A 27,987-nucleotide genomic window follows, 5' to 3' on the forward strand; every position below is an offset into this window, starting at 1 on the left:
CTTCTCACCTGCCTTCTGATCCGCAGCCACCTGTTCAACATCTGCACACTCACACCTCACACAAGATTTAGCAAGTTGATCAGAAACACAATAGCCAGAGAACAAAATTAAGATGAAGGACAATTGTCTGCTTGAGAAGCCACATATCACTCCCCAAACACCTATTGAATATGGGGGTCAAATAGTTCCTGTTAGCAGCAGTTCAGCAAGTCAGTACTCTTGCTGTTATATTTTGTGCTCCAGTGTCTAAGTTTCAATTTAAAAAAATTAAACCCCTAGCCCCTTCGGCTCCAAAGATATCCGTTAGCATATAAGCCAGATGTAAATCGGTACAGCAATGTGTACCTGAGTCTCCAGACAGGCTGAAACGCTGTGGCTTTGAGAGGTGTGTACTGCCCCTTTTCATTGCATGGAGTGTTGACTCTGAACCCTAATTAAAACAATATAATATCAACATGCTGACTATTTTACTGCTACTCAAAACATGCAGGAAAGGAGAGTGACAATAATATTATAGAATCATAGACATGTAGGACTAGTTCAGTCCCCTGCACTCAAGGCAGGACTATATAATAACTAGACCAGGGGTTCTCAAACTGGGGGTCAGGACCCCTCAGGGGGTCACACGGTTATTACATGGGGGGTCACAAGCTGTCAACCTCCAACCTAAACCCTGCTTTGCTTCCAGCATTTATAATGGCATTAAATAAATAAAAAAGTGTTTTTAATTTGTATGGGGTGTCACACTTAGAGACTTGCTTTGTGAAAGGGATCACCAGTACAGATGTTTGAGAGCCACAGAACTAGACCATTCCTGACAGGTATTTCTCTAACATGTTCTTAAAAACCTCCATTGATGGAGATTCTACAGCCTCACTAGGCAGCTTGTTCCAGTGCTTAACTAAAGAAAGAAATGCACAGTCTACTATGGGTTGCATCAAAGTTGGCAGAGTTTGGGTGGTAGCAAAAAAAAGGTAGAATAACAACACTATTTTTCTTTTCAGTCTGACCACAGGGGAAAACGGAGGGTAGGTAGTTTGTCCTGGATTCTGCTCAGCAGCTTCGCCTTTTGTATCTTCTGTTAGCAGATACCTGATAAGCATGAAGCCCCTCCAACTCTTCCATCTGTTAGAAGGAAAAATTCTTTCTGGTCCCTCCCACCCCACAGGTTTCTGGCTGCTGCATGGATTAATGCCCCACACATATTGAATTCAGAGGTAGGCCAATGTTGATGGTGGCTCCAGGACTGAACCCTACCCTTCAGGCCACCAAAAGAAGTCTTCTAAAGCTGTAGAAACAATCCAGAAGCCAATTAAAAACATTAAGATGACTTGATATATTATATTAATTAACCTTAAGACAGTAATATGTCTGTCTCCCTTTCAAGAGAAATTTCAATTTGTATTCTGAGAGACAAGATGGGTGAGGTAATATCTTTTATTATTTTTTATTCTGTTGGTGAAAGAGACAAGCTTTGTGTAAGCTCAAACGCTTGGCTCTTTCACCAACAGAAGTTGGTCTAGTAGGAGATATTACCCTACTTTGACTTTAATTTTATTGAGAGACAGTCTCTTAACTACAACGTTTTAGTAACTGTTATTCATATGGTAGTATTAAAAAGTGGACCTCTTCTTCAATAGTGGTGAAGGTGAGAAAGTTTTTCCTAATATCTAACCTAAACCTCCCTTGCTGCAGATTAAGCCCATTGCTTCTTGTCCTACCTTCAGTGGACATGGAGAACAACTGATCACTGCCCTCTTTATAACAGCCCTTAACATATTTGAAGATTGTTATCAGGTCCCCCCTCAGTCTTCTTTTCTTAAGACTAAACATACCCAGTTTTTTTAACCTTCCCTCATAGGTCAGGTTTTCTAAACCTTTTATCGTTGTTGTTGCTCTCCTTTGGACTCTCTCCCCTTTGTCCACATCATTCCTAAAGTGTGGCACCCAGAATGGTACACAGTGCTCCAGCTGAGGTCTCACTAGGGCTGAGTAGCATGGGACAGTTACCTCCTGTGTCTTACATACAACACTCCTATAAATACACTCCAATGTGATATTAGCCTTTTTCACAACTGTATCACATTGTTGACTCATTAAACTTGTCATCCACTGTAAACCCCAGATCCCCACTTAGTGTATTTGAATTTTTCCTTCCTAAGTGAAGTACTTTGCACTTGTCTTTATTAAATTTCATTGTGTTGATTTCAGACTGTTTCTTCAATTTGTCACGGTCATTTTGAATTCTAATCCTATGCGCCAAAGTGCTTGCAACCCTTCCCCTCTTGGTGTCCTCCGCAGATTTTATAATCTCCACTCCATTATTCAGTTAAAATATTGAATAATACCAGACCCAATATTGACCTCTGCAGGACCCCACCAGTTATGCCTTTCCAGTTTGACAGCAAACTATTGATAATTACTCTTTGAACATGGTCTTTCAACCAATTGTGCACCCACCTTATACTAATTTTATCTAGACCATATTTCCTTAATTTGCTTATGAGGCTGTCATGTGGGACTAAAGCCTTACTAAAAGGAAGATATGTGATGCTTACTGCTTCCCCGCATCCACTAGGCAAGTAACCATGTCATAGAAAGAAATTAGGTTGTTTTGGCATAATTTGCTCTTGACAAATCCATGCTGGCCATTCCTTATCACCCTGTTATCCTCCAGGTGCTTACAAATTGATTGTTTAATAATTTGTTCCAGCATATTATCAGATATTCACGCATATTGCAGTGTTGGAGAAGATGCTGTTGTTATTTATATAATATTTATACAACAACATAGGTATGCATAGAGCTTTGCAGGCAAATAAAAATGTCAGGCCCTTGCCCCAAGGAACACACAGTCTATAGCCTTCCATTGAGATAGGATAGTCAGAGGAAAATAGCTTGCACACACTCATGCTCTCTCACACACATATATGTGATCTCTCTCTCTCCTACTTTTCATAATAATACTTGTAACTGATTCTCCATGTAATAAGCTTCTTTATGTAAACAAAGAATGTTTAAAGAAACATGGAAACTGGAATGTACTTAGAAAATAGGGTGCTATAGAAAACCCTAAGAGAGAAATTCAAAAACTTCTGAAGGGAAGGGAGTAAAATGATAATTATGCAGTGTGTACTTTATACTTCTGAATTTACTTTGCTACCTGACTAATTTTTCAGCCTCATTTCCCATCCCAAATAACAGAGTTTTGAAATTTTGTGGAAACTTACTTTGGTTCTGCTTATTTGCTTTTTCAGACTTGTTGCTGGTAGTGGTTGCCTGGAAGTACTTGTGTAGAAAAGTCCAAGTTGAGAAAGACAGTTGGGCAGGGCTTGGATGTGATAGGACTAAAACAAACACAATACACCCTTGTTCTCCTCCTTCACCTTCCACTCTACACACACAACCAAGAGGTTTATTGCATTCTTTTTAGATTTATGTTAGATATACTCTGGAAACCCTAACAGCTTTCTCAAACTTGCCTGTTAACTTTTCAATAATGGCATGAAGCCCCAGGAATATAAACCTTCCCAAGTTGATAAAAGCTGTAATGATGCCGACAGTTCTTGTTTACATTATAGCTTTGTTCACAGCTTGTTTTAATACACTGAAAATCAATTCCATTTACTTCACTGCATACATAAAACAGCGTTACTGTGACATTACCCAGAGGATACTTATCTCAGTTTTGCTGGCATCAATCCTGGAGGTTAGAAAAATCCCACTACATCAGCTTTTAAAATGGGACATTTCTCCAAGAAATACTTGCTTGTGTGTGTTTTGAGGCGTGTAAAATGTACATACGTTCACAATTGTTTAGAAAGAGTTTTCCTTGAAATCATACATCAACTATTATAAAAAATTATTACAATAACAACAAAAAAATCACTCCTTATTGTTTTGCAGTAGATTGCAGGACAGTGCTGGTTTCGTACAGTCTCATCTGCCAGAGTTTGGTTTTGCAAAAACAAAACCAGGGTGGCTCCAGTCTCAGCTCTATTGCAGCCAGATCCCCAAAAGACAGGAGCATGGGGAGGTCAATTAAATTGTTTGCTCTCTATTTTTCAGGCAGCCTTATTCAGAATCTCTGGTTAGACAAAGGGTTTTATTGTCATTTAGAGTGTCTGTGTCTGGTGTGTGCATGAGAGAGATCATGTGTGAAGACTTTGTTCTGGGAATTTAATGTGGAGATTTGTGCCTGTGAACTGCTGCAATTTTTGGAGATTTGTATTTGTATTTTGTCCACAGAACATTAGGTTGGGAATAAGATGAAAATGTCCACTATTACTACTCCAGTGTAGCTCCAACCATTTATTTGGAAAAATTCAGCCCCCTGGTTTTACCTTTAGACATATATGAACGTGCTTACATGTAGAATGTTGCTGGTAAACCTAACCTGTGACACCGTATGTGGGGAATAGTTATTCTGACGTCTCCTGGGCAAGCTTTCTCTTTTCCATTGGACAAAAAAGGTCACCTGATTTCCTGACTACGTCATAGCAAGTTATGGCAGAGACCTGACCAGAATTAAAGGAACAAATTCCTGTTAGTTTTAGATTGACCCTTTTCCTGACAGTGGATATCTCAGCAGGTTTGTTTTGTTGCTTTGGAGATTAATTTTTGGTGGTGAGTCTTGAACTGTCCTCCAGTGGTTCTAGTCATACTTATAATTTACTCCGAAAGTGGTAGTATACAATTCTGTCTCATCAGCAACAAGTTTCATATGCAGCCTGCCTCAAGAATTTATCACATGTTCATAAGACTTATCATTATGCTAATGAAATTCAGCTAGGTACTTCTTGCTCCATTAGCCTTGCAGGTCTGTGCTTTGGAAGACTTACTGGGCTCTTATTGCCAACTGGATTCATCACAGCTATCTCATCCCAGAGTGGATAAAAATCAATAATTTATTTTTATTTAAATAGGATTTTTTTGATAAAATGCTTTTTGAGGAAAAAACATATCTAAAGATAGTTTTAATTAAGATGCATTGTAGCTCAAAGATATCTCAACATGGAATAGAGATTATAAGTTCTAATTCTGTAGTATGAGACAATATATTCATGTAACATTTAAGAAAAGTTTTGTAAATGAGTTCCAATAGTTCATGCATTAGGGACCCAATGTTATGGGGTTCCACAGGCTTCTGTAGAGATTATTTAGGTTAATCTTTCCATCTACCCAATGGGACTCAGTGCTCAGTCTAGAAGATACCATCACAGATGCTTAGTTTTGCCATTCTCAAACTGTGGATTTGTGTCTCCAGAGGTAACGTGCTCATTAACAGCAAAAATGTTTTAAATAAATAAATAATAGAGAGAGGAGAGAAATAACAGACCTCAACTCTATTGTCCCTCTGCAAATTTGTGTACACAGAGTCAATCCCCTACCTCTCTCTAAAAGTGAAAAGTTTCAAAAAGTTCAATGAATAGAAGATTGTTGGGGTGGAATAGAACTGGACAAGGAGAAGAAGTCTGGAGATAAATGTGAGAAGTGAGGGACATACACTTGTTTTGTTAAAATGTTATGTTTGCCATTGAAGAAAAAAATCCAAAATACTTAACGTTGTTGTGTTAGTTAAATAAAACAATTTAAATGTCTGTCTGGTGATGTTCTCCTCCTAATTCAGCATGGCAAGAAAATCCTCCAAATATTAATGATTAACCTGTTGAATTGGAGATAGTTCATCTCCCAAATGACTTCGTAAATATGTGTTTCAATTACCTTCTGTAAATGAAATAACCAAACAATCATTCATTTTCTGATATAGCTGTAAAACTAATCTGAAAAGTTTTCAGAATAAATCACTGTTTAAAAATGTATAGTGTGTACCTTCAAATAATCAAACCTACATCTATCTCTGAGTTGTGAAGACTATGTATTAAGGTTGTAACAACCAACAAGAATGCACTTTTATGTAGAAAACCATGATTAAATAGCGTCTTCCTGACTAGTGATTTAAATCAAATCCATCGTGTCTCATCCACCACTTTGGAGACAGTAAGAAGTATTGCAGTTCAATAGAAGTCATGGCTCTAAGAATGCTCTTTCCTTCTTCTTGTCCCCCCACCCTCTTAGTGCATTTTCTTGGCATAGAGTTCTACAAAATCTATATGCCAATTTTTATTTGAAATTATAGAAATTCAACTTGCAGAATTGTTCCCTGGCGAAGGTGGAAGTATTCTTTTCTAATCCTACTGGACTGTTTGATTACTTGCAAAAAAAAAAAAAATACAGCCCAAAGATGTGAAAATATATTTTTTTAAATAGCAATGACTAAGGCTACATTTTAGTCATGGGTATTTTTAGTAAAAGTCATGGACAGGTCACGGGCCATAAACAAAAATTCACGGGCCTGTGACCTGCCCATGACTTTTACTAAAAATACCTACCGTGATTAAAATTTGGGCGAGGGGGGGTTTGCTCTGGAGAGGGCAGTCCGGATGCTGGGGGAGAGGAGGTCAGGCTGCAGCACACAGCCCGGGACTCCCACTGGTGCTGGGGGAGGGAGGGTTGGCGGGGTTCCCTACCTGGCTCCCCATCCCTGCAGCTCCTGGGCAATGGAGGCAGGAGCCAGGGCAGGGGCTCCTCCGCTGCTCCTACCACAAGTGCCAGCTGCTACAGCTCCCATTGGCCGGGATCCGCAGCCAATGGGAGCTACAGGGGCAGGTCCTGCCGGCAACAGTAGCGCACAGCGTGGAGACAGCCCCCCCACACCTCAGGCAAGTGCCCCACCAAACCCTTCCCCTAGCCCTGAGCCCCCTCTCACACACTCAAACTGCTGGTGCTGGCCACTGCAGAAGTCACGGAAAGTCACAGAATCCGTGGCTTCCGTGACCACCATGACAGATTCACAGCCTTACCCTTGAAATCATTCCAGACACTTGAGACATCCAAACTAGACTAAAATTAGTTTTGGTCTGTCCTGTTTTCAGAAGGTGATCTAACGCACATAGCTTTTAACTTTGGTTATGAAGATTATAGACTTGGGACAACAAAGAGAGTATTACATGTAAATGAGGAGGGATTTTAGCTGGCAAGGACAAATGACATGTTTCTTGGACTTAGAGTGGGCAGAGTGAGGCATGCAGCTCAAACTATGAGACCAAAAATGGGTAGTTTTGCATACGACAAAGTTTCTCAAATGTGTTCATTGTGTGGACCACATCTTCATAGAGCACCCTGCACAATAGGACCCTGGCTTCTGAGTGCTACCCAAACACAAACAATAAATATCATACTAATAGACGCTTCTCCTCTCAGTCATGAACACATGGGGTCACCTTCCCTCACATTTGTGATTATACCACATTCTTGTGGCACTTGCTCACATGGTAAAGTAATAGGAGTACAGTTAGTTTGTATTTTAGCCATTTTTAATGATGATGTTTGTCCTTTTTGGAAAAGACTTAATAAGTCACCTAACCCCCTTTCTCTGTTGCTCTTGGACATGTTGCCCACCTGTCTTGTTCCCTGTTAGCCTTCAGTTGTAAACAATCTTCCACCAACTGCAGTTTCATTAAAAACTGCTACCTCAGAGGATAGGTCTTGTTTCCTGACTTCTTCCTTCACAGACAGCAGTCAGTAGTAGACGCAGCTAGGCTGGCTCCTCCTCCATGTATCCATATTCCACAGGAACAAGGAGAAAGACAGGCCAGTTCCCCAAGGACTGCTAGCAAGTGCTCTGAATGCACCACTGGTTGACCAGTGTAATTTGGAAACTGTTGCTATATAGATCTCAGTATTCTGTTGCTTTCTTGGGGTCTGCTTAGTGGAGCCTGCTGTACTGTTTATTTAAGCAAGTGTATTATTTTACTTTTCTTTTATGATTTCTTCTCTCTAATTCTATTGTGTCAAAAAATCTCTTTTTTAAATTAATCTTGGATACTGTTAGCTGAGAACAGGCACTGATGGGTGCCTTGGAGAGTAACTAAACTTTGGGAAAATGTATCAGGACAGAATGAGTTATTGGCTACAAGGTCAAGATGAAAGAGATTGTGCTTGCCTTCCTGAAGAGCAGCACACAGAGGTTGGTCAGAACTAGGGTTGCCAACTGTCTCATCGCACAAACCCAAACACCCTTGCCTTGCCTGTGCCTCGCCCCTTCCCCAAGACCATGCCCCATTCCCACTCCTTTTCTGAGGCTCAACCCCCACTCACTCCAGCTCCCCTTCCTCCGTCTCTTGCTCTCCCCCACCCTCACTCACTTTCACTGGGGTGCAGGCTCTGGGCTGGGGGTGGGGGCAAGGAGTTTGGAGTGTGGGCGGGGCTCTGGGCTGAGCCTGGGGCAAGGTGTTGGGGTGTGAGAGGGAGTTTGGGGTGCAGGCTCTGGGAGGGAGTTTGGGTGTGAGAGCGGGTTCCGACCTGGGGCAGGGGTTTCAGGGTGCAGGCTCTGGGAGGGAGTTTGGTTGCGGGAGGGGGTTTGGGGTGGAGGCTCCAGAAGGACAGCACTTACCTCAGGCTGCTCCCGGAAGCAGCCACATATCCAGCCGCAGCTCCTAGGTTCACAGGCAGCTCTGCATGCTGCACCTGCTGCAAGCACTGCCCTCGGAGCTCCCATTGGCTGCGGTTCCCTGTTCCCAGCCAATGGGAGCTATGGAGTTGGTGCTCGGGGTTGGGGCAGCACATAGAGAGCCCCTGGCTGCGCCTCCTCCTAGGAGCCACTGCCAGACAACCCAGCTGCTTCTGGGAGCGGCACGGAGCCAGGGCAGGTTGGGAGCCTGCCTTGTGCCAATGGACTTTTATGGCCTAAAATCTCCTGAATTGGCGTGAGTCGCCTCCAGGAGATAGAGCCCGATAACAGGAGCATCCCCGCCAAACCAGGAGGGTTGGCAGCCCTCATCAGAACCATTGTGGTTTTATTCCAAAGTTAAGAATGTTAAAATAAGTTGGCATTACTCCACTTTTTCCACTTAGGTTGTAACACTAGGCAAGTAGTACTTTTGGAGTCCTGTGTATTTCAAAAGTATCACTAACAGCATTATGGCTCTGTAGTCTTTCGGTGTAAGTCCTTTCAGGATTGGACTTAAATGCTTGCGTTTATTTTAAAAAGCCACCCCTTTTTAACACTGACCGGAAAACAACAGGTGCTTTTATGTTCCTTGTCAGCGTGCAGATCCCAAGTATGCCATGATACTGTGGCTGTTTTTTCCTGATGTCAGCAGAGAGGTATTGCCAGGAGCTTGTTACACACACATACCTTGCTAATAATGCACCTTGTGCCTATCACTATAGCAACTCCACTGAAAAATACCTCAGCAGACACTCAAATTCATTTCTAGAAAACAAATTGCAGCTATAATTAACTTTTTAAATTTGGTCTGTAAGATTAATTTACTCAGACCAATGTGATCGTATTTTAAAGTAACGGTATGCAATTTGCCATTTTGTCTGTTTTGTTACATGCTTAGCTGAATAAGTGCAATATGGTGAGAGGCCTTAACTACAATACATTTAATCCAAATAAAACAAGTCTCAGTAAATGATACACCCCCAGGGCCGTGTAGTTTTGACCTAAATTGTGTACAGAGTTGCTGCTTCTGCTAGCTGTGCACTATACTACTACTCTGAGGTAGCTGTGGTTTTTCTGGCTTTGCACTGGGTCTAATGCCAGTTGCCAGGAAATTCCAAATAAAAAGGTCATTTTTACTATTGTAAATTGAGAAATTAATAAATGAAGAAAATATCTATTTTAGAAGCACAGTTGTTGTCAAGATTTTTTTTTTTAAGGGAAAGGTCCAGTATTTGAAAACAACTTCCTAGAATACATCTGCAAAATGTGTGCACGCAGCAGTTTGTTGTGCACAGAAAACGGGTAATTGCATTGCAGAAGCTCATTCTAGAGTTTTGTGCATGCATGCCTTTGGATGGGCTTACAAATTTTGCAATGCCATTTAGGAGGCTTCTTTGAAAATTTAGCACAGAGAGCCAAGAGGTGAAACAAGTATCCAGGAATGTACAATTTGCCTACAGTAATTGTCTTTTCCTAGCATTTAGGTCCTCATTGTGCAGCACCTTGCTCAGATTTTTGTATGCTTTACATTGAGTTCCTGCTGGATTGGGGTTTAAGGCCCTAATTCAGCAAGGTATTTGAGCATATCAGTATTCCTATTTGGATTAAATTAGACGTGCTTAAGTACTTTGCAGAATCAGGTCCTTAATGACCAGTTTAACAACAAAAAAGAATGAAGAACTGAATTTTCCCATGATATTTGGGAACCTGGAAACTGCTTATCTAAAATAGCCTGGATTTGCTGACTTTCAGAGCATTCAGTGTAGCCCATTTGTTTTACTCGGCCTCAGAGCAGAGTTAGGGTGTCTGAAGTACTAGCTAATGTATTGGAGTGGGCTATTTGTATTTAGAATTGTTGCTTGATAGAAGAGGGAAGATGACTGAAATTTGTATTTAGTTTTGTAATTTTAAATAATCACCACGGTGCCCCCAGCTTGTGTATGCAGTATTGCCAACCTAAAATTTTACTATGAGCCTCATGCTATTTCATGTATTTTTAATGTCCCAGCTCCTGGAGGCAGATGACGACATGAGAAATCTCAGCTTTCATTTAAAAAATACAGTAAGCTTACAACCTGCATAGCTATTGAGGAAAGTTTAAAGATATGATTCAAGCATACTCTGTAGGTTCAAAAAGCAGAGAGCAAATAGAAAAAACAAAACAAAAATGTATTGGGTTTTTTTTGCAAATGTCATGATTTTAAAGAAAATCTCATGATTATTTGGGGCTGTCTTGTGATTTTCGAATGGTTGAGATTGGCAGTACTGTTATGGATGTTTCTTGTTATTCTAAATCAAAAGATTATCAATAAAATAAATTTGGAATGTTCTCTAGGTTTACAACAGTTATAATAATAGTCAGATTTGAAAACTGTACATGTTGGGATTTACTTTTTAACATAGTGCAATTTTTTCTTTTTTTTTTAATGTGAATTTTCATAATCTCACATTTCACTTACACAGCCCCCCATAACATTTAGAAATACTCAGTCTAACGACAAAGTACTAGACAATTCTGAGTTAAGAGAATCAGACCATCATTTTTAATTTAAACAAGTCTTGGGAATAAGAAAAGAAAGGGAGAGTCCGTTATGTAATGTTAAATAATATAAAACTATACTGTTGTTATACAATTAATTAAAACAATAGTAATATTGATAATGATTATTTATTGTAATGACACTCAGTAGTGTCTAAGCACTCCCCAGTACAAATAAAAAGACATGATTCCTCCTCAAAGAGCTTACAGACATTTCAGACATGATGCAGAGAGGGGTTAACAAAACAATAGGGACAGGTAGGGAAGAAAGGACCATGTCAACTTCAATAATGCCATGTACCTACTCAACAAAGGTTGTGTACTGTGTTTTAAATAAAGTTAATTAATAAACAAAATAAGTAGATGACTTAGTCAGTTTATTGCAGAGGTTTTCAAACTGTGAGGCATGCCCCACTAGGGGGGTGTGAAGGAACGTTCGGGGGGGTCAAGTGGCGACGCCAGGTGGCTTGGGCCAGCCTCGTGTGGTAGGGCTCGGGGAGGGAGCGCCACCTCCACCCCCTGACTCACCTCAGCGACTCATCCAGCCTGTGGGTCAGTGTCAACATCTGCCGCAGCCACACCAATTTCCGCTCCTGGAAACCTCCACACCCAGTGCTGGCTCCTCCCCTAGAAACTGTCACATGACTTTTCCCTCACCCTGAAAACCTGAGGGGGGGAAGGAGCAAGTATAATGTCTATTTTTGTCTCGGTTGGGGGGGCACAACCAAAAATTGTAATTCAGAGGGTAGGTCTCCGCTCAAAAAGATTGAAAACCGCTGGTTTACTGCATTGGAGAAGATGTGGGTCTTCAGGAGGGATTTAATAAGGAAATGGCACTCACTCTACAGAACAGCACAGGAAAGAAATTCTATGTTTCACTGCTGCAGGCGGATCTCCTGTTGCAGGATCTGGGGAAAGATATGTGAGCTTCCTCAAAGTAATGCAGAAGAGCGATGTTATCATAATATTGCATGAAAAAGGAAGTGCAGCTGATCATTAACAAAAGAGTGAAAGTGATTGTACACAATGTGTGATCAAGTCCAGAAATTAAACAAAAATATTGTTCTTCTTCGAATGCTGGTCCCTGTGTTTATTCCACTATGGGTGTGTGCATGTGCTCCACACACCCAGCACTGGAGAATTCTTGAAAGCAGTGTCAGTTGGTTCCAAGCATGTGCCCCTGCCTTCCTCATTTTTCCAACCAAAAGTACAAAGGGTGAGCTGGACCAGCTGCCTCTCCAGTTCTTACCACATCGTCTGGGTTGGAACCTCCAGTGTCCAGAGCTTTCCTTCAATTTCTTCAATCTGTAAAATATTACAGAAATTGTCTTAGTGCCTTTTTGTGTATAGTTCTCTATAGATAGTAAGGGTTTATTAGTTTTTATAGCTTTTAGCAGAGCTTTTTCTAGTTAGAGTCCCTGCTTTGGGGAACTCCCCCTCCCCTGTACCCCATTATGGGTATTGGACTATGCCCAGAACTCTGGGCTTCAAAAGCTGTGTTCTGCCCCCACTCCTTCTCAGTCAGCGACCACCACTGGTGCTGTTTGTACTGTCATAGGGAGACGCAGCTAGGTGTAACATCTGCCACTCTTTCCCTTACCCTACCCGTAAGAAGAAAGAAACTCTGTCTTAGAAAACACCTCATGGAAGAAGGCCATATCTGACCCAGACCGAGGAACCCCCCCCTGTACATCTGCCTGAATCGACATGGAGCATGCCTCCCACCATGAAGTCCGACTCTGCTGCAGGGGAATCTATACCCACAGCCCTCTCCTCCCCCGGTCGGGTCTCGTTGGGGAGGCAGAGAATGCTTGCACAAGCATAAGAGCAGGTCTCCCCCTAAGTCTGCTTCAAAGACATCCAGCACAGCTCTCCGCATTCAACTCCTGAGGATTTAGTGTTTCCTAAGTCTGAGGGCCACAACTCTAAATTCCATAAATCCCAGGGCTTGACTGGTACCAGACCCCCTACCAGCGACATCATCTCCACTGGTACCCTCCAAGTCAAAAAGTCAGTATCTGTCCGTTCTGACACAATCACCGCTTCTGCCACCAGTGGTACCCTTGCAATCTAATACTCCAGCCACATGGAGCCTCCCAGTCCCTCCTCTAGGCCTTCAACATGACTGCTTCAGAACCTTTATGCCAACCAGGGAATTTCCATTATTTATTATTATTTGTTTGTTTATATTACCATAGCACTTAGAAGACATGACAATGAAAATCCCCCACTGCCCTTTTAGGATAGTTTCCAGAGAGACAAAAGGGACTTTTCCTGGGCCAAGGATCTGGACCATCTAACAAAGTGCCTTTAAATCATTGTCCCTTTAAAATGACGCAGGTGCATATTGTTACATAGCTTATTTAAACTCCCACTATGCCAGTCGCAGTCCACAACTGAGGTTTTTTAAAGTGGGCCACAGCAAATTGATTATGCTACTTAGAGGTTGGTTCTTCAAAAATTTCTCCTCCTCATGAGCTCCTACTGTATTTGGGAATGTAGTGGATATAATGCTCTCTTGTATTTACAGCTCATTCAGTCCTATGAATGAAGATTTCCTTTCCTGAGGCCTAACAAAAAAGCCAAAGCTACTTGTGTTTTGGACTGCTGGTTTGTTGGTTGGTTTTTAGTGTTTCAAGCTCGTTGGGGGTGTTTTTGGTTTGTTTTTAAAAATTGGTATTTCAGAAGCTCCAGTTTGTTCACTCTGTTCTCAGTATAAAAACCCAAGGGCCTGATCCAACTCTCATCAAATCCTTTGGCTTTTCAACTGAAATTAGTGAATTTTTTCAGTGGTTTCAGGATAGCTCTGGAGCTATCTGTTAAATCTGTCTGAGATTTGCTGTTCAAAATATCTTTCTGGATTGGTGGTGTTTTCTTTGATTGCAAATTTATTTTCACTTTAAGCTCTTATGATAAAACCACAAAGAGGACAATCTGATAATTGCTCTAGCTCCCTCCGTGGCCTAATAGATTAATTCTTGTATGTTTTTATTCTTGTGTTCTACTTTAAAGCAAAGGTGTTTTGTTTCCATCTTTGTTCATAACCATTTACTTACATTATTTTTTTAACAAGTGATTCAAAGTACGGCTGTCAAGCGATTAAAAAAATTGTGATTTAAAAAATTAATCACGAGTAATTGTGCTATTAATCAATTTATCGTGCGATTAATCGCACTGTTAATAATAATAGAATACAATTTATTTAAATATTTTTCGGTGTTTTCTACATTTTCAAATATATTGATTTCAGGTACAACACAAAATACAAAGTGTACAGTGCTCACTTTATATGTATTTTTTATTACAAGTATTTGCATTGTAAAAAAAAAATAGTATTTTTCAGTTCACCTAATACAAGTACTGTTGTGCAATCTCTTTATCATGAAAGTTGAATTTACAAATCTAGAATTATGTTTAAAAAAAACTGCATTCAAAAATAAAACATTGTAAAAATTTAGAGCTTGCATGTCCACTCAGTCCTATTTCTTGTTCAGCCAATTGCTCAGACAAACAAGTTTATTTACATTTGCAGAAGATAATGCTGCCCACTTCTTGTTTACGTCACCTGAAAGTGAGAACAGGCGTTCGCATGGCACTGTTGCAGCCGGCGTCTCAAGATATTTACGGGCCACATTAATATGTCCCTTCATGCTTCAACCACCGTTCCAGGGGACATGCATCCATGCTGATGATGGGTTCTGCTCAATAATAGTCCAAAGCAGTGCGGACCAACACATATTCATTTTCATTACCTAAGTCAGATGCCACCAGCAGAAGGATGATTTTCTTTCTGATGGTTTGGGTTCTGAAGTTTCCGCATCGAAGTGTTGCTCTTTTAAGACTTCTGAAAGCATGCTCCACACCCCGTCCCTCTCAGATTTTGGAAGGCACTTCAGATTCTTAAATCTTGGGTTGAGTGCTGTAGCTATTTTTGGAAATCTCACATTGGTACTGTGACAGACCCAGACCAATGGGGTACAGGAGTCTGGTAGAAGGCAAATATACTGGCCACTGGATGAATAGTTTTCTGTTCCCTGAGTGACCAGAGCAGGGGCTGCCCTAGAGCAATCAAGAACCTGCTAGAACCAATTAAGACAGGCAAGCTAATTAAGACAGGCAAGCTAACTGGAGCCAATTAAGAACTTACTAGAATCAATTACGGCAGGCAGGCCAGTCAGGACACCTGGTTTAAAAAGGACCTCCCATCAGTTAGTGGGGGGATGTGCAAGGAGCAGGGAGTGAGAAGGCGTGCTGCTGGAGGACAGAGGAGTACAAGCGTGATCAGGCTTCAGGAGGAAGATCCTGCAGTGAGGATAAAGAAGGTGTTGGGAGGAGGCCATGGGGAAGTAGCCCAGGGAGTTGTAGCCATCACGCAGCTGATACAGGGGACATTGTAGACAGCTGCTATCCTCAGGGCCCTGGGCTGGAACCTGGTGTAGAGTGTGCGCCCGGCTTCCCCCCATCCCCCAAACTCCTGATCGGACACAGGAGGAGGTGACCTAGTCTGTGAGAAACAGAGGGTGGGACACAGAGACTGCGGGGATTGTTCTCCGTTTCCCCCATGCTGGCCAGTGATGAGGTTAGCTGAGTGAACGTCCAGTTTGAGCCTCTAGCAGAAGCAGCCAAACTGAAAGCTGCCGTGAACCTCTGAGGCGAGCACATCCGCCAAAAAGCACAGGACCCACCAAAGCAGAGGAGGAACTTTGTCACAGTACCTTCTTTGCGTTTTGTCAAATCTGCAGTGAAAGGGTTCTTAAAATGAACAACATGTGCTGGGTCATTATCCGAGACTGCTATAACATGAAATAGATGGCAGAATGCAGGAAAAACAGAGCAGGGGACATACAATTCTCCCCCAAGGAGTTCAGTCACAAATTTAATTAACACGTTAATTTTTTTAATGAGAGTCATCAGCATGGAAGCATGTCCTCTGGACTGGTGGCTGAAGCATGAAGGGGCATATGAATATTTAGTAAATCTGGCATGTAAATACCTTGCAATGCTGGCTACAAAAGTGCCATGCAAATGCCTGTTCTCACGTTCTGGTGACATTGTAAATAAGAAGAGGCAGCATTATCTTCTGTAAACATAAACAAACTTGTTTGTCTTAGCAATTGGCTGAACAAGAAGTAGGACTGACTGGACTTGTAGGCTCTAAAGATTTACATTGTTTTTGTTTGAGTGCAGTTATGTAAGAAAAAAGTCTATATTTGTAAATTGCACTTTCACGACAAAGAGATTGCACTACAGTACTTGTATGAGGTGAACTGAAAAATTCTATTTCTTTTGTTTATCATTTTTACAGTGCAAATATTTGTAATCAAAAACAATATATACTTTGATTTCAGTTACAACACAGAATAGAATATATATGAAAATGGAGAAACATCCAAAATATTTAATAAATTTCAATTGGTATTCCATTACTTAACAGTGCGATTAAAACCGTGATTAATCACGATTAATTTTTTTTAGTTAATTGCTTGAGTTAACTGCCATTAATCAACAGCCCTAATTCAAAGCAACTAGAACTATTCTATTTATTCCTTAACTAGGTTTGTCTCAAAAGGTAAAAGCACCTTTAAAAGTAACCACCTAGAGAAAATCTATTCAGCATTTTCAGTGTTTAGTGATATGCCTAAAAGATAATGGGGTATAAAAAAAAGAGATGAAAAATCCATGCAGTCACAGACTCAGCATAGGTCAGAGCAGCTTCAGGGTTGCTTTAACTTATTCCTGGGTGCCTGTGGACCAGGGGATCATTCTTGCAGCCATAAATAGTCACATGCACAAGGACATTCCAGCCACGTTCCATTCTCCTAGCCATCTACACTGGGCACATTCCTGGGTGGTCAGATCCACTTGGTTTATGGCCTCCTTGCACCAGCAAAACAGCACAAAGAGCCTATACCACGGTGGTGAATTGCCCTATGCTTGAAAGTGCATCTCTTACTCAGGAGCTATTTGATGTCTCCAAGTTAATGAAACCAACACCGATACTGCTTTTCTTTATTTCATTTCTATTTTATGGCCATATGTGCCCTTTAAACCACAGCAGAGGCGAGTCTTACGTGCCAATTACGGGTAGTCCTTACTAACAGTGAGCCTGTTGCGGTACCAGATTATTTGCCAAACTAGTGGGAGGTGCTGCAGGCTAAGTTTAGATATGCTCTAGCTCACCCAGAAGGTATGGGCTTCATGCAGGAATTCTTGGTGAAATTCTACAGCCTGCATAGTGCAGACAGTCACACTAGATGATCATAATTAAGGTTAAGATTTAGTCATGGGTATTTTTAGTAAAAGTCATGGATAGGTCATGGGCAGTCCATGACTTGTACTATATACCCCTGACTAAATCTTGGGTGCTCCGGTGGGGGTGCTCCAGGTGCGCCACGGGTGCTCTGGGCCAGGGGATGGTGGCGCACACCCCAGGACCGCTGCTGGTGCTCGCAGAGTGGGAGGAGGGGCCGAGAATGCTGCTGCGGGCAGTGGCCTGAGACTACCCCAGCTGCAGCAGCAGGTGCGGCTCGCTTGGGGGCCACAAAAGCTGCTCAGGGCAGCCCTGGGGTCAGTCGCACTGGCCGCTGCAGAAGTCATGGAAGTCCCAGAAAGTCATGAAATCCATGACTTCCGTGACAGACTCACAGCCTTAATCATAATGGTCCCTTCCGGCCAGCGTGGATTTGATTTAAATCAAATTGATTTAAATCATTATTTAAATCACTAGTCAGGAAGATTCGATTTAATCATGGATTTCTACATAAAAGTGCATTCTTGTTGGTTGTTATGACCTTAATAAATAGTCTTCACAACTCAGAGATAGATGTAGGTTTCATTTTTAGAAGGTACACACTATGCATTTTTACAGTGATTTATTGAGAAAATTTTTCAGATTAGTTTTACAGCTATATCAGAAAATGAATGATTGTTTGGTTATTTCATTTACCTAAAGTAATTGAAGCAGATATTTATGAAGTCATTTGGGAGATGAACTATCTCCAATTCAACAGGTTAATCATTAATATTTGGAGGATTTTCTTTCCGTGTTGTATTAGGAGGAGAACATCACCAGACAGACATTTAAATTGTTTTATTTCACTAAAACAACAACATTAAGTATTCTGGATTTTTTTCTTCAACAGCAAACATATAATATTTTAACAAAACAAAGCATATGAATTTTTGAATTTAGTTAAACATTCAAGTTTTTTAAAATCAGGTTTGCTTTTGTTAAAATTGTTTTTAACTAAAATAGTTAAATGAAATATATATATTTTTTAAAAACAAAAATTAAATCGACTTTGTCAGCCAGGTCAACATGAGAAACTTAAAATATTGGCTTCTTCAGCTAACTCCGTCATCTTCACCTTCATTTTCCTCTTTGTTCATAATCTGGAAAAGAAAAACAAGCTTTCCTGCTTTTTCAGGTCCCAAACGATTTCTCAATTTGGAATGAATTAGTCCAAAGGAAGAAAATATTCTTTCTACACCAGCAGAAGAAGCTACTGCTGTTTAAAGTGAGATTATCACTTCAACAGTCTCTGAATCCAAGTGCTGAAGTGACTTCCACCAGTTCACTGGTGTGACTTTCTTTAAAATATCATCAGCAAACATGTATTTCTTGAATGGTTCTTATTACCAAACTGGGTCTCTTTTACAGCTTGTCCCTCCCTTCTCACATTTATCTCCAGACTTCTCCTCCTTGTCCAGATCTATTCTGCCCCAACAATCTTCTATTCATTGAACTTTTTGAAACCTTTCACTTTTAGAGAGAGGTACGGGATTGACTCTGTGTACACAAATTTGCAGAGGGACAACAGAGTTGAGGTCTGTTATTTCTCACCTCTCTCTATTTATTTATTTATTTAAAACATTTTTGCTGTTAATGGCCACGTTACCTCTGGAGACACAAATCCAAAGTTTGAGAATGGCAAAACTAAGCGTCTCTGATGGTATCTTCTAGACTGAGCACTGAGTCCCATTGGGTAGATAGAAAGATTAACCTAAATAATCTCTACAGAAGCCTGTGGAACCCCATAACATTGGGTCCCTAATCCATGAACTATTGGAACTCATTTACAAAACTTTTCTTAAACATCACATGAATATATTGTCTCATACTATAGAATTAGAATTTATAATCCCTATTCCATTATAAGATATCTTTGAGCTCTAATGTATCTTAATTAAAACCATCTTTAGATAGGTTTTGTCCTCAAAAATCATTTTATCAAAAAAATTCAATTTAAATAAAATAAATCTGATGTTTTTTATTTATTTTTAAAAGTCATTGGTTTTTATCCACCGCTCTTCTGGCCTTAAAATCTGTGAATTGTCCACAACTGGCACCAATGAATAATCCTCTGAGCTGGAGGGTATATCTTTTTGTCCTGGCTCTGGCCAGTTGTATGTTTCCTAGGGAGTACATTTGTCTTCTGAAAGTTTTCTAACCAGGCTTTGATCTACATTAAGTCAATTCACCTTTCTTTTAGAGCAGTTCAGGATTTTCGGGTATGTGTATCTAGCTATCTGTTGTGCCTGTCTTTGTGTGTGCTCCCAGATACAGTAGAAAAACATGCAAATCTGTTTGAACACCTCTTTCTATACATCAGGTAATTAATGTCTACATTTGTATATAGAATTACACAATTTTATCTCTCTGATATGTTTTTTTGTCTTGCTTTTAAAAGTGTTAAGTACTTATGTGGGTTGAATCTAGGAATTCCTTAGCGCAGTGTTTTCCAAACGTGAGACACCGCTTGTTCAGGGAAAGCCCCTGCCGGGCCGGGCCAGGCCAGTTTGTTTACCTGCCACATCTGCAGGTTCGGCCGATCGCAGCTCCCACTGGCCATGGTTCGCTGCTCCAGGCCAATGGAGGCTGCGGGAATTTGCGGCCGGTACATCCCTCAGCCCACGCCGCTTCCCGCAGCCCCCATTGGCCTGGAGCGGCAAACCACGGCCAGTGGGAGCTGCGATCGGCCGAACTTGCAGATGTGACAGGTAAACAAACCGACCTGGCCTGCCAGGGGCTTTCCCTGAACAAGCGGCGGAACAAGTTTAGGAAACACTGCCTTAGCAGAAAGCCAAGCATAATCTGGTGAAAAGGAAAACAATAATACTGAGACACTTGTGGTAGGTTTCAGAGTAGCAGCCGTGTTAGTCTGTATTCGCAAAAAGGAAAGGAGTACTTGTGGCACCTTAGAGACTAACAAATTTATTTGAGCATAAGCTTTCGTGAGCTACAGCTCACTTCATTGGATGCATTCACTGAATTTTCCACTGAATGCATCCGATGAAGTGAGCTGTAGCTCACGAAAGCTTATGCTCAAATAAATTTGTTAGTCTCTAAGGTGCCACTTGTGGTAGGGTTTCTTTGCCAACATCCAGTCTATGATGGCATTTCTTTAAGAGCAGGGCTCTGTAGGTGGGAAGAATGGTGAACTTCCTTGCACCCTCCTCTCTTCCCCCGCACCCCCCCCCTTTTTTTTTTTTATCTATACTCTATTTCTGTTACACTTCTTCCCACCCCACTCTCCCATTTCCCTTCCTCACCTGGCCCTGCTCCTTCCCTCAGTGGGATTATGGTGTCACTGTCTTGCGTTCCTGTTGTTTCTCCCTGTCTGTAGCTATCTTAATGACCTGGACCGTATAGCAGAACCTGCCTATCTGCCCACCCAACAAGATGTGCTTAGAGTTCGAGTCCCAACAACAGGGATCATTGAATATCCATTCGACTTACAAAGCGTCATTTTCAGGTAGAAAACAAGAAAAACCGCTTAATACATTTCTTTTCATTGTATGTTAGTTGTATAAAATGTCACATACTGGTAAAAAAAAAAAAAGTGTGTAAACATAAATTGATTCTGCACTTTAGTTATTTGTTTGATCATTTTGTTTCTTTGTTATTGTACACAAGTTGTTACCAATTGACTATAGGAAATAAGTAAAGAGATCAAGAGAGAGAGAGAAAATAAACCTGTGTATGTTTTAATTCAGTTCTTATGGTCATAGTGGAATAATTTGGAATTGATTTTTTTGAAAATATTTATAGCAATGTTTAATTACAAATTATATGTATATAAACATATATAAACCAAAATCAGTTGTGCATCTTCTTTTCCTATTTATTAGATGAAGCGCAAAGATAAACATAGAGGCTTGATTTTTAATGAATAGTTCACATATTTAAAGCTTACTTTTACTTCTACAAATAATTTTACCCACAGTTAATTTCAAGTGCAAATGCTGTCACTTAGAAATATAAAAACTTGATTGCACCTGCAATTTAAATATCTAAGTAAGAGCTTTTGGGCTGATAATTAATTGTGGGTGAAAAACTTTGCCTGAAAAAGGGAGATTGAGTTGAGGCTCTTTTTGAATTCAGGATGAGAATCAACTTAAACTTGAAAATGCTTATTTTATGTTATGTGCCCAAATTTTTTTAGCTCATGTTCATTGTTTTTCAGTAGGAATACTCAATACCTTATATGCATTTCACTACTTCATGAATACAGAATAATGGGGTGTTACAATTGCAAATTCAAAATGCAAAAAGAGGACATTTATGCTATCATACCAAATTTCAGTCTGTTATATGCTCACTCCATCATATTCTTCAAGTGACTGAAGTGTAATAGGAGTAGTATAATTTTTTTCTAATTATTTTTAACTGTAACACTGAATCATTTTTAAGCAGTTGATACTAAAGGAATGGATGAACCTCTATCCAAACACATACGAAGGACTAACTTGTGTTCTTGGCAGAAATGGAAAAATACACAAAACATCTTAAGCACTTTCAATAAAACATGTTTTTCAAATTTTATGTTGATTCTAAGTTTACGTATGTGTCACATGATCACCTATCCCATCCAAAAGATTAAATTTACTTCAGTTTAATGTTCATTTCACATGTATTTCTCACTAGATCATCAGTCCCCCAATATATATTTATTTGTTATCTTTTGAAAATTATTTGCTAGTTCCTCAAAATATATCTTGTAATTATATGGAAAAAATACAGAAACTATTTCAGTTACAAGCATTTTTACTTTGGCTACAAACTACTTTACCCTAGGCTCTGCATGCCTGTTTCTGCTAAATCTATGAGGCTGAGTCCTGCAGGCACTCCCCGAGTGTTGCTCAGAATTACTTCAAAGAGATTTCTGCATGCAGAGCACTTGAGAGGATGAAGCTTATAATTATTAAAATTTATAAGCCATGTCAGTCTTATAAAGGAAACATGGCAACCTGCCTCCCCCGCAACACATACACTGTTGATTTTTAAATATTAATGGAATGACTGCTAACAAAAAAGGGATTTTTTTTTTTTTTTGGTTTCCACCCAAATTGTTCATTACCTAAATTGCTGAATTTGATGCTCCGTAAGTGGATGTACATTGATTTTTATTAGGCTTTGTTTCCCCCTGGAATTGATGTGGATTTTGTTAACCTTGCAGAATGGTGGATGTAGGAGGCCAACGATCAGAAAGAAGAAAATGGATACATTGCTTTGAAAATGTCACATCTATCATGTTTCTAGTAGCCCTTAGTGAATATGATCAAGTACTTGTGGAGTCGGACAATGAGGTAAGCACTGACTGAAAGCACTCTCTTGAGCATTGCAATTGATTGAAACCTGAGCTCATGGTTTGGTGAACTATGGAGAGCTGTGTTTTTCACATGAGTATTTGGGAATTATGTAGGGGAGCCTGAAAATGAGTAGAACGAAAGAAATAATACTTAGTACTTACCAGTTCATCTCAAAGTAGCTAGCTGTTCTGTCATGGTCTATGAACAGATTGGTATGTCCAGTCCCAAATGTTTTCCATGTGGCTACCAGCAGTATCATACAACTACAGGTTACAAAAGCAACAGTAATGCAGAGATTAAAACGCTGATCTTCAAATGCTGTTATACAAATTGATCCCCTGTACAGATGATCTGTGGAGCCAAGCAGTTTTTTGCTGCCATAGAATCTAGTTGATTACAAAGAAATTATTTATGGTAGTTATTTGTGGAGGTAGAGTTTCCGATGGAGCCCTATGGGTAGGGTCTGTAAGGCTGGAGTGGTTACAAGGATCTTACATTTCAGACTATCTGGAATGCAGAATGAGATGCCTTGATGATGGCATTTGTTTTTGCAATTGTAAATCCAGATCCTAAAGTACTGGGAGAGGCTAACAGCTTCATTTCAGTATTTCTCAGCATAGCCTTTACACTGGGTTATATTTTCTCTTGCAGCTGTTGAGAAATAGCAAAAGAAGAAAATGGTGTATTACAAATAGCGTTGGCAGAATTAGCTTTTTATGATTTTGACAGATAATATCAATGTTTATTTTTCAGCACTTTGTTCTATTATTATCTATTTTAATTTTCAGAGTTGCAGGAAATTATGGGGGGCAGAGAAAATAATTATTTTATGCCAGTAAATGTTGAGATTGAAAAATTAAAACTTTATAACCATTAAAACACAAATTGTTAACATCACATGTCAAAATATTAGGGCTGTTGATTAATAGCACTTAACTCATGCGATTAACTCAAAAAAAATTAATCGCAATTTAAAAAAATTAATCGCAGTTTTAGTCGTACTGCTAAACAATATAATATCAAATTGAAATTTATTACATATTTTGGATGTTTTTCGACATTTTCATATACATATTCATGTATATTGTATTCTGTGTTGTAATTGAAATCAAAGTGTATATTTTTATTACAAATATTTGCACTGTAAAAATGATAAATAAAAGAAATAGTATTTTTTAATTCACCTCATACAAGCTTTTTGTGCAATTTCTTTGCTGTGAAAGTGCAATTTACAAATGTAGATTTTTTTTTGTTACATAACTACACTCAAAACCAAAACAATGTAAAACTTTAGAGCCTACAAGTCCACTCACTCCTACTTCTAACACTAAACTGGGAGGAGTGGTAGATATGCTGGAGGGTAGGGATAGGATACAGAGGGACCTAGACAAATTGGAGGATTGGGCCAAAAGAAATCTGATGAGGTTCAACAAGGACAAGTGCAGAGTCCTGCACTTAGGACGGAAGAATCCAATGCACCGCTACAGACTAGGGACCGAATGGCTAGGCAGCAGTTCTGCAGAGAAGGACCTAGGGGTGACAGTGGATAAGAAGCTGGATATGAGTCAACAGTGTGCCCTTGTTGCCAAGAAGGCCAATAGCATTTTGGGGTGTATAAGTAGGGGCATAGCGAGCAGATCGAGGGACGTGATCGTTCCCCTCTATTTGACATTGGTGAGGCCTCATCTGGAGTACTGTGTCCAGTTTTGGGCCCCACACTACAAGAAGGATGTGGAGAAATTGGAGAGAGTCCAGCGAAGGGCAACAAAAATGATTAGGGGTCTGGAACACATGACTTATGAGGAGAGGCTGAGGGAACTGGGATTGTTTAGTCTACTGAAGAGAAGAATGAGTGGGGATTTGATATCTGCTTTCAACTACCTGAAAGGGGGTTCCAGAGAGGATGGATCTAGATTGTTCTCCGTGATAGCTGATGATAGAACAAGGAGTAATGGTCTCAAGTTGCAGTGGGGGAGGTTTAGGTTGGATATTAGGAAAAACTTTTTCACTAAGAGAGTGGTGAAACACTGGGAGTTACCTAGGGAGGTGGTGGAATCCCCTTCCTTAGAAGTTTTTAAGGTCAGGCTTGACAAAGCCCTGGCTGGGATGATTTAGTTGGGATTGGTCTTGCTCTGGGCAGGGGGTTGGACTAGATGGCCTCCAGAGGTCCCTTCCAACTCTGTTATTCTATGATTCTCTGATTCATGTTCAGCTAATGACAAACAAGTTTGTTTACATTTACAGGAGATAATGCTACCCTCTTCTTATTTACAATGTCACCAGAAAGTGAGAACAGGCATTTGCATGGCACTTTTGTAGCCAGCATTGCAAGGTATTTACGTGCCAGTTATGTGAACATTCATATGCCCCTTCATGCTTCAGCCACCATTCCAGAGGACATTCTTCCATGCTGATGGCGATTGTTAAAAAAATAATGCGTTAATTAAATTTGTGACTGAACTCCTTGGGGGAGAAGTGTATGTCCCCTGCTCTGTTTTACCTGCATTCTGCCATATATTTCACGTTACAGCAGTTTTGGATGATGACCCAGCACATGTTGTTCATTTTAAGAACACTTTCACTGCAGAGTTGACAAAACGCAAAGAAGGTACCAATGTGAGATTTCTAAAGATAGCTACAGCACTGGACCCAAGATTTAAGAATCTGAAGTGCTTTCCAAAATCTGAGAGGGACGAGCTGTGGAGCATGCTTTCAGAAGTCTTATAAGAGCAACACTTGGATGCAGAAACTACAGAACCTGAACCACCAAAAAAGAAAATCAACTTTCTGTTGGTGGCATCTGATTCAGATAATGAAAATAACATGCATTGGTCCGCTCTGCTTTAGATTGTTACCGAGCAGAACCTGTCATCAGCATGGACGCATATATTCTGGAATGGTGATTGAAGCATCAAGGGACGTATGACTCTTTAGCACATCTGGCACATAAATATCTTGCAACGCCAGCTGCAACAGTGCCATGAGAACGCCTGTTCTCACTTTCAGGTGACATTGTACACAAGAAGCGGGCAGCATTATCTCCTGGAAATGTAAACAAACATGTTTGTCTGAGCGACTGGCTGAAAAAGAAATAAGACTAAGTGCTCTAAAATTAGGAAGTAGGACTTGCAGGCTCTAAAATTTTACAATGTTTTATTTTTGAATGCAGGTTTAGTTTTTTTTCATAATTCTACATTTGTAAGTTCAACTTTCATGATAAAGAGATTTCACAACAGTATTTGTATTAGGTGAATTGAAAAATACTATTTTTTTTTACAGTGCAAATACTTGTAATCAAAAAGAAATATGAAGTGATTACTGTACACTTTGTATTCTGTGTTGTAATTGAAATAAATATATTTGAAAATATAAAAAAAAAATCAAAAATATTTTAAATGAATGGCATTCTACTATTAACAACGCGATTAATCATGATTAATTTTTTAATCACTTGCCAGCCCTACAAAATATATAAACTAAATATCCTTAAATCAAGCAGCATTTTTCTTTCTTTATCTTTCGGTTAATTTCAATTATTATCAATAGAAAAATGTTTTTGTTGGTTCACGTTTCTATGGTGAAATCAAAGTTTACCAACATTTCCCATAAAAATCCAATCCTTCCAAGCCTAATTATAAAGGATGGAATCAGCAGTCAAAACACACCAATAGTTAATTTAACAGTTACCACATATATTAGCTGAACTTTGTGACAATTTTTCAGGGTAATAAGATAATTTAACATTTGGAAATATTTCCTTTTTTTAAAAAACAGAAACTGTTTCAGTTACCCTTCAAAACCTAACAGGGTGTGCCAAATCTGTGCTAGCCAGTCTTTTTCATTTAGTAACATTAAATGAATCAGCATAATATTTACATGATTGCATAGACGTAAGTTACATCACTTCAGAAAATGATAGATATAGCAAAATAAGTCTGGTATCCCCACAGACTCCCATTACTTGACTCTTTTTCAGTGTTAGTTCTTAATAAAGTCCAGTTTCAAGAGTTGAGCAAGAGCTTGTAGATTTGCCCTTTTGTTTTTTTTTTAGAAAAAACTCCTGTTACATCAGCCAGCTAAAAGTACAACCCTAATAAAACAGAGGTCTTTCAATTTTATCACTTTGGTATGCACTCAGACATTTAATTAACACATATTGAATGCTGCGTTGTCGCCTGATCTCAAAAAAGATATATATTGGAATTGGAAAAAGTTCAGAAAAGGGCAACAAAAATCATTAGGGGTATGGAACAGCTTCCATATGAGGAGAGATTAATAAGACAGGGGCTTTTCAGCTTGGAAAAAAGACGACTATGGGGGGATATGATAGAGATCTATACAATCATGACTGGTGTGGAGAAAGTAAATAAGGAAGTGTTATTTACTCCTTCTTATAACACGAGAATTAGGGGGTCACCAAATGAAATTAATAGGCAGCAGGTTTAAAATAAACAAAAGGAAGTATTTCTTCACACAACACGCAATCAACTTGTAGAACTCTTTGCCAGAAGATGTTGTGAAGTTCAAGACTATAACAGGGTTCAAAAAAGAACTAGATAAGTTTATGAAGGATAGGTCCATCAATAGCTATTAGCCAGAATGGGCAAGAATGGTGTCCCTAGCCTCTGTTTGTCAGAAGCTTGGAATGGGCAACAAGGGATGGATCACTTGATGATTACCTGTTCTGTTGATTCCCTCTGAAGCATCTGGCATTGGCCACTGTTGGAAGACAGGATACTAGGCTAGATGGACTTTTGGTCTGACCCAGTATGGCGGTTCTTATGTTCACAAAATGTTCATATCTGTGAAGGACTGGAATAGACTGACGTACTACAGGAGATACATCTTTTTATTCTGTTTATGATCAGAGTTTGTATTCCTTTAACTGGGCTTCACATCAGCATGTTATTTTATTTTACAAAACATGTGCATTATAGTAATTATTTTTATCAGTGTAATGCTCTAAGTTAGACTGCTGTACAAGCAATATTTTGCTTTCACCAAAGCCCAAATGTGGGACAAAGAGCCAAAATTAAGGGCACAATAAAAATAATACTACAGAAAGCTTAAACCTATCAACAGAACAGGTAATCGTCACCTCATTTCAGAGGACGCACACAGCACCCTACACACTTCTCAAAACCATGATAAGCTCTTAACATGTGGCATAAATGGTGCTTATTACATATGTAGGCTCTGAGCCCAAAATATGTTGGGTTAATCTCTTTATTATAGATGACATTTTTTTTAAAACCTCACTTTCACGATCCTGTATTTGTGATAGAAATAATTTAATGTGTTAACATTCAGATAATACCAGGTTTAATGTTGGATTATGGTACAT

General features: G+C 39.7%; 1 protein-coding gene across 1 annotated transcript in view; it reads left to right on the plus strand.

Annotated features, from left to right (window-relative positions):
• Positions 1-27,987, plus strand: part of LOC311520864 (guanine nucleotide-binding protein G(q) subunit alpha) — a 230,259-nt gene that overhangs the window by 152,381 nt on the left and 49,891 nt on the right. The window contains exons 4-5 of the mRNA XM_084628732.1: positions 20,678-20,806; positions 22,511-22,640. Of these exons, the coding sequence (XP_084484858.1) occupies positions 20,678-20,806; positions 22,511-22,640 (259 nt within the window). The remainder of the gene's footprint in view (positions 1-20,677; positions 20,807-22,510; positions 22,641-27,987) is intronic.

The sequence above is a fragment of the Lepidochelys olivacea genome (assembly GCF_965140295.1).
Source record: "Lepidochelys olivacea isolate rLepOli2 genome assembly, chromosome: 5".
In the NCBI taxonomy this organism is placed as follows: domain Eukaryota; kingdom Metazoa; phylum Chordata; order Testudines; family Cheloniidae; genus Lepidochelys; species Lepidochelys olivacea.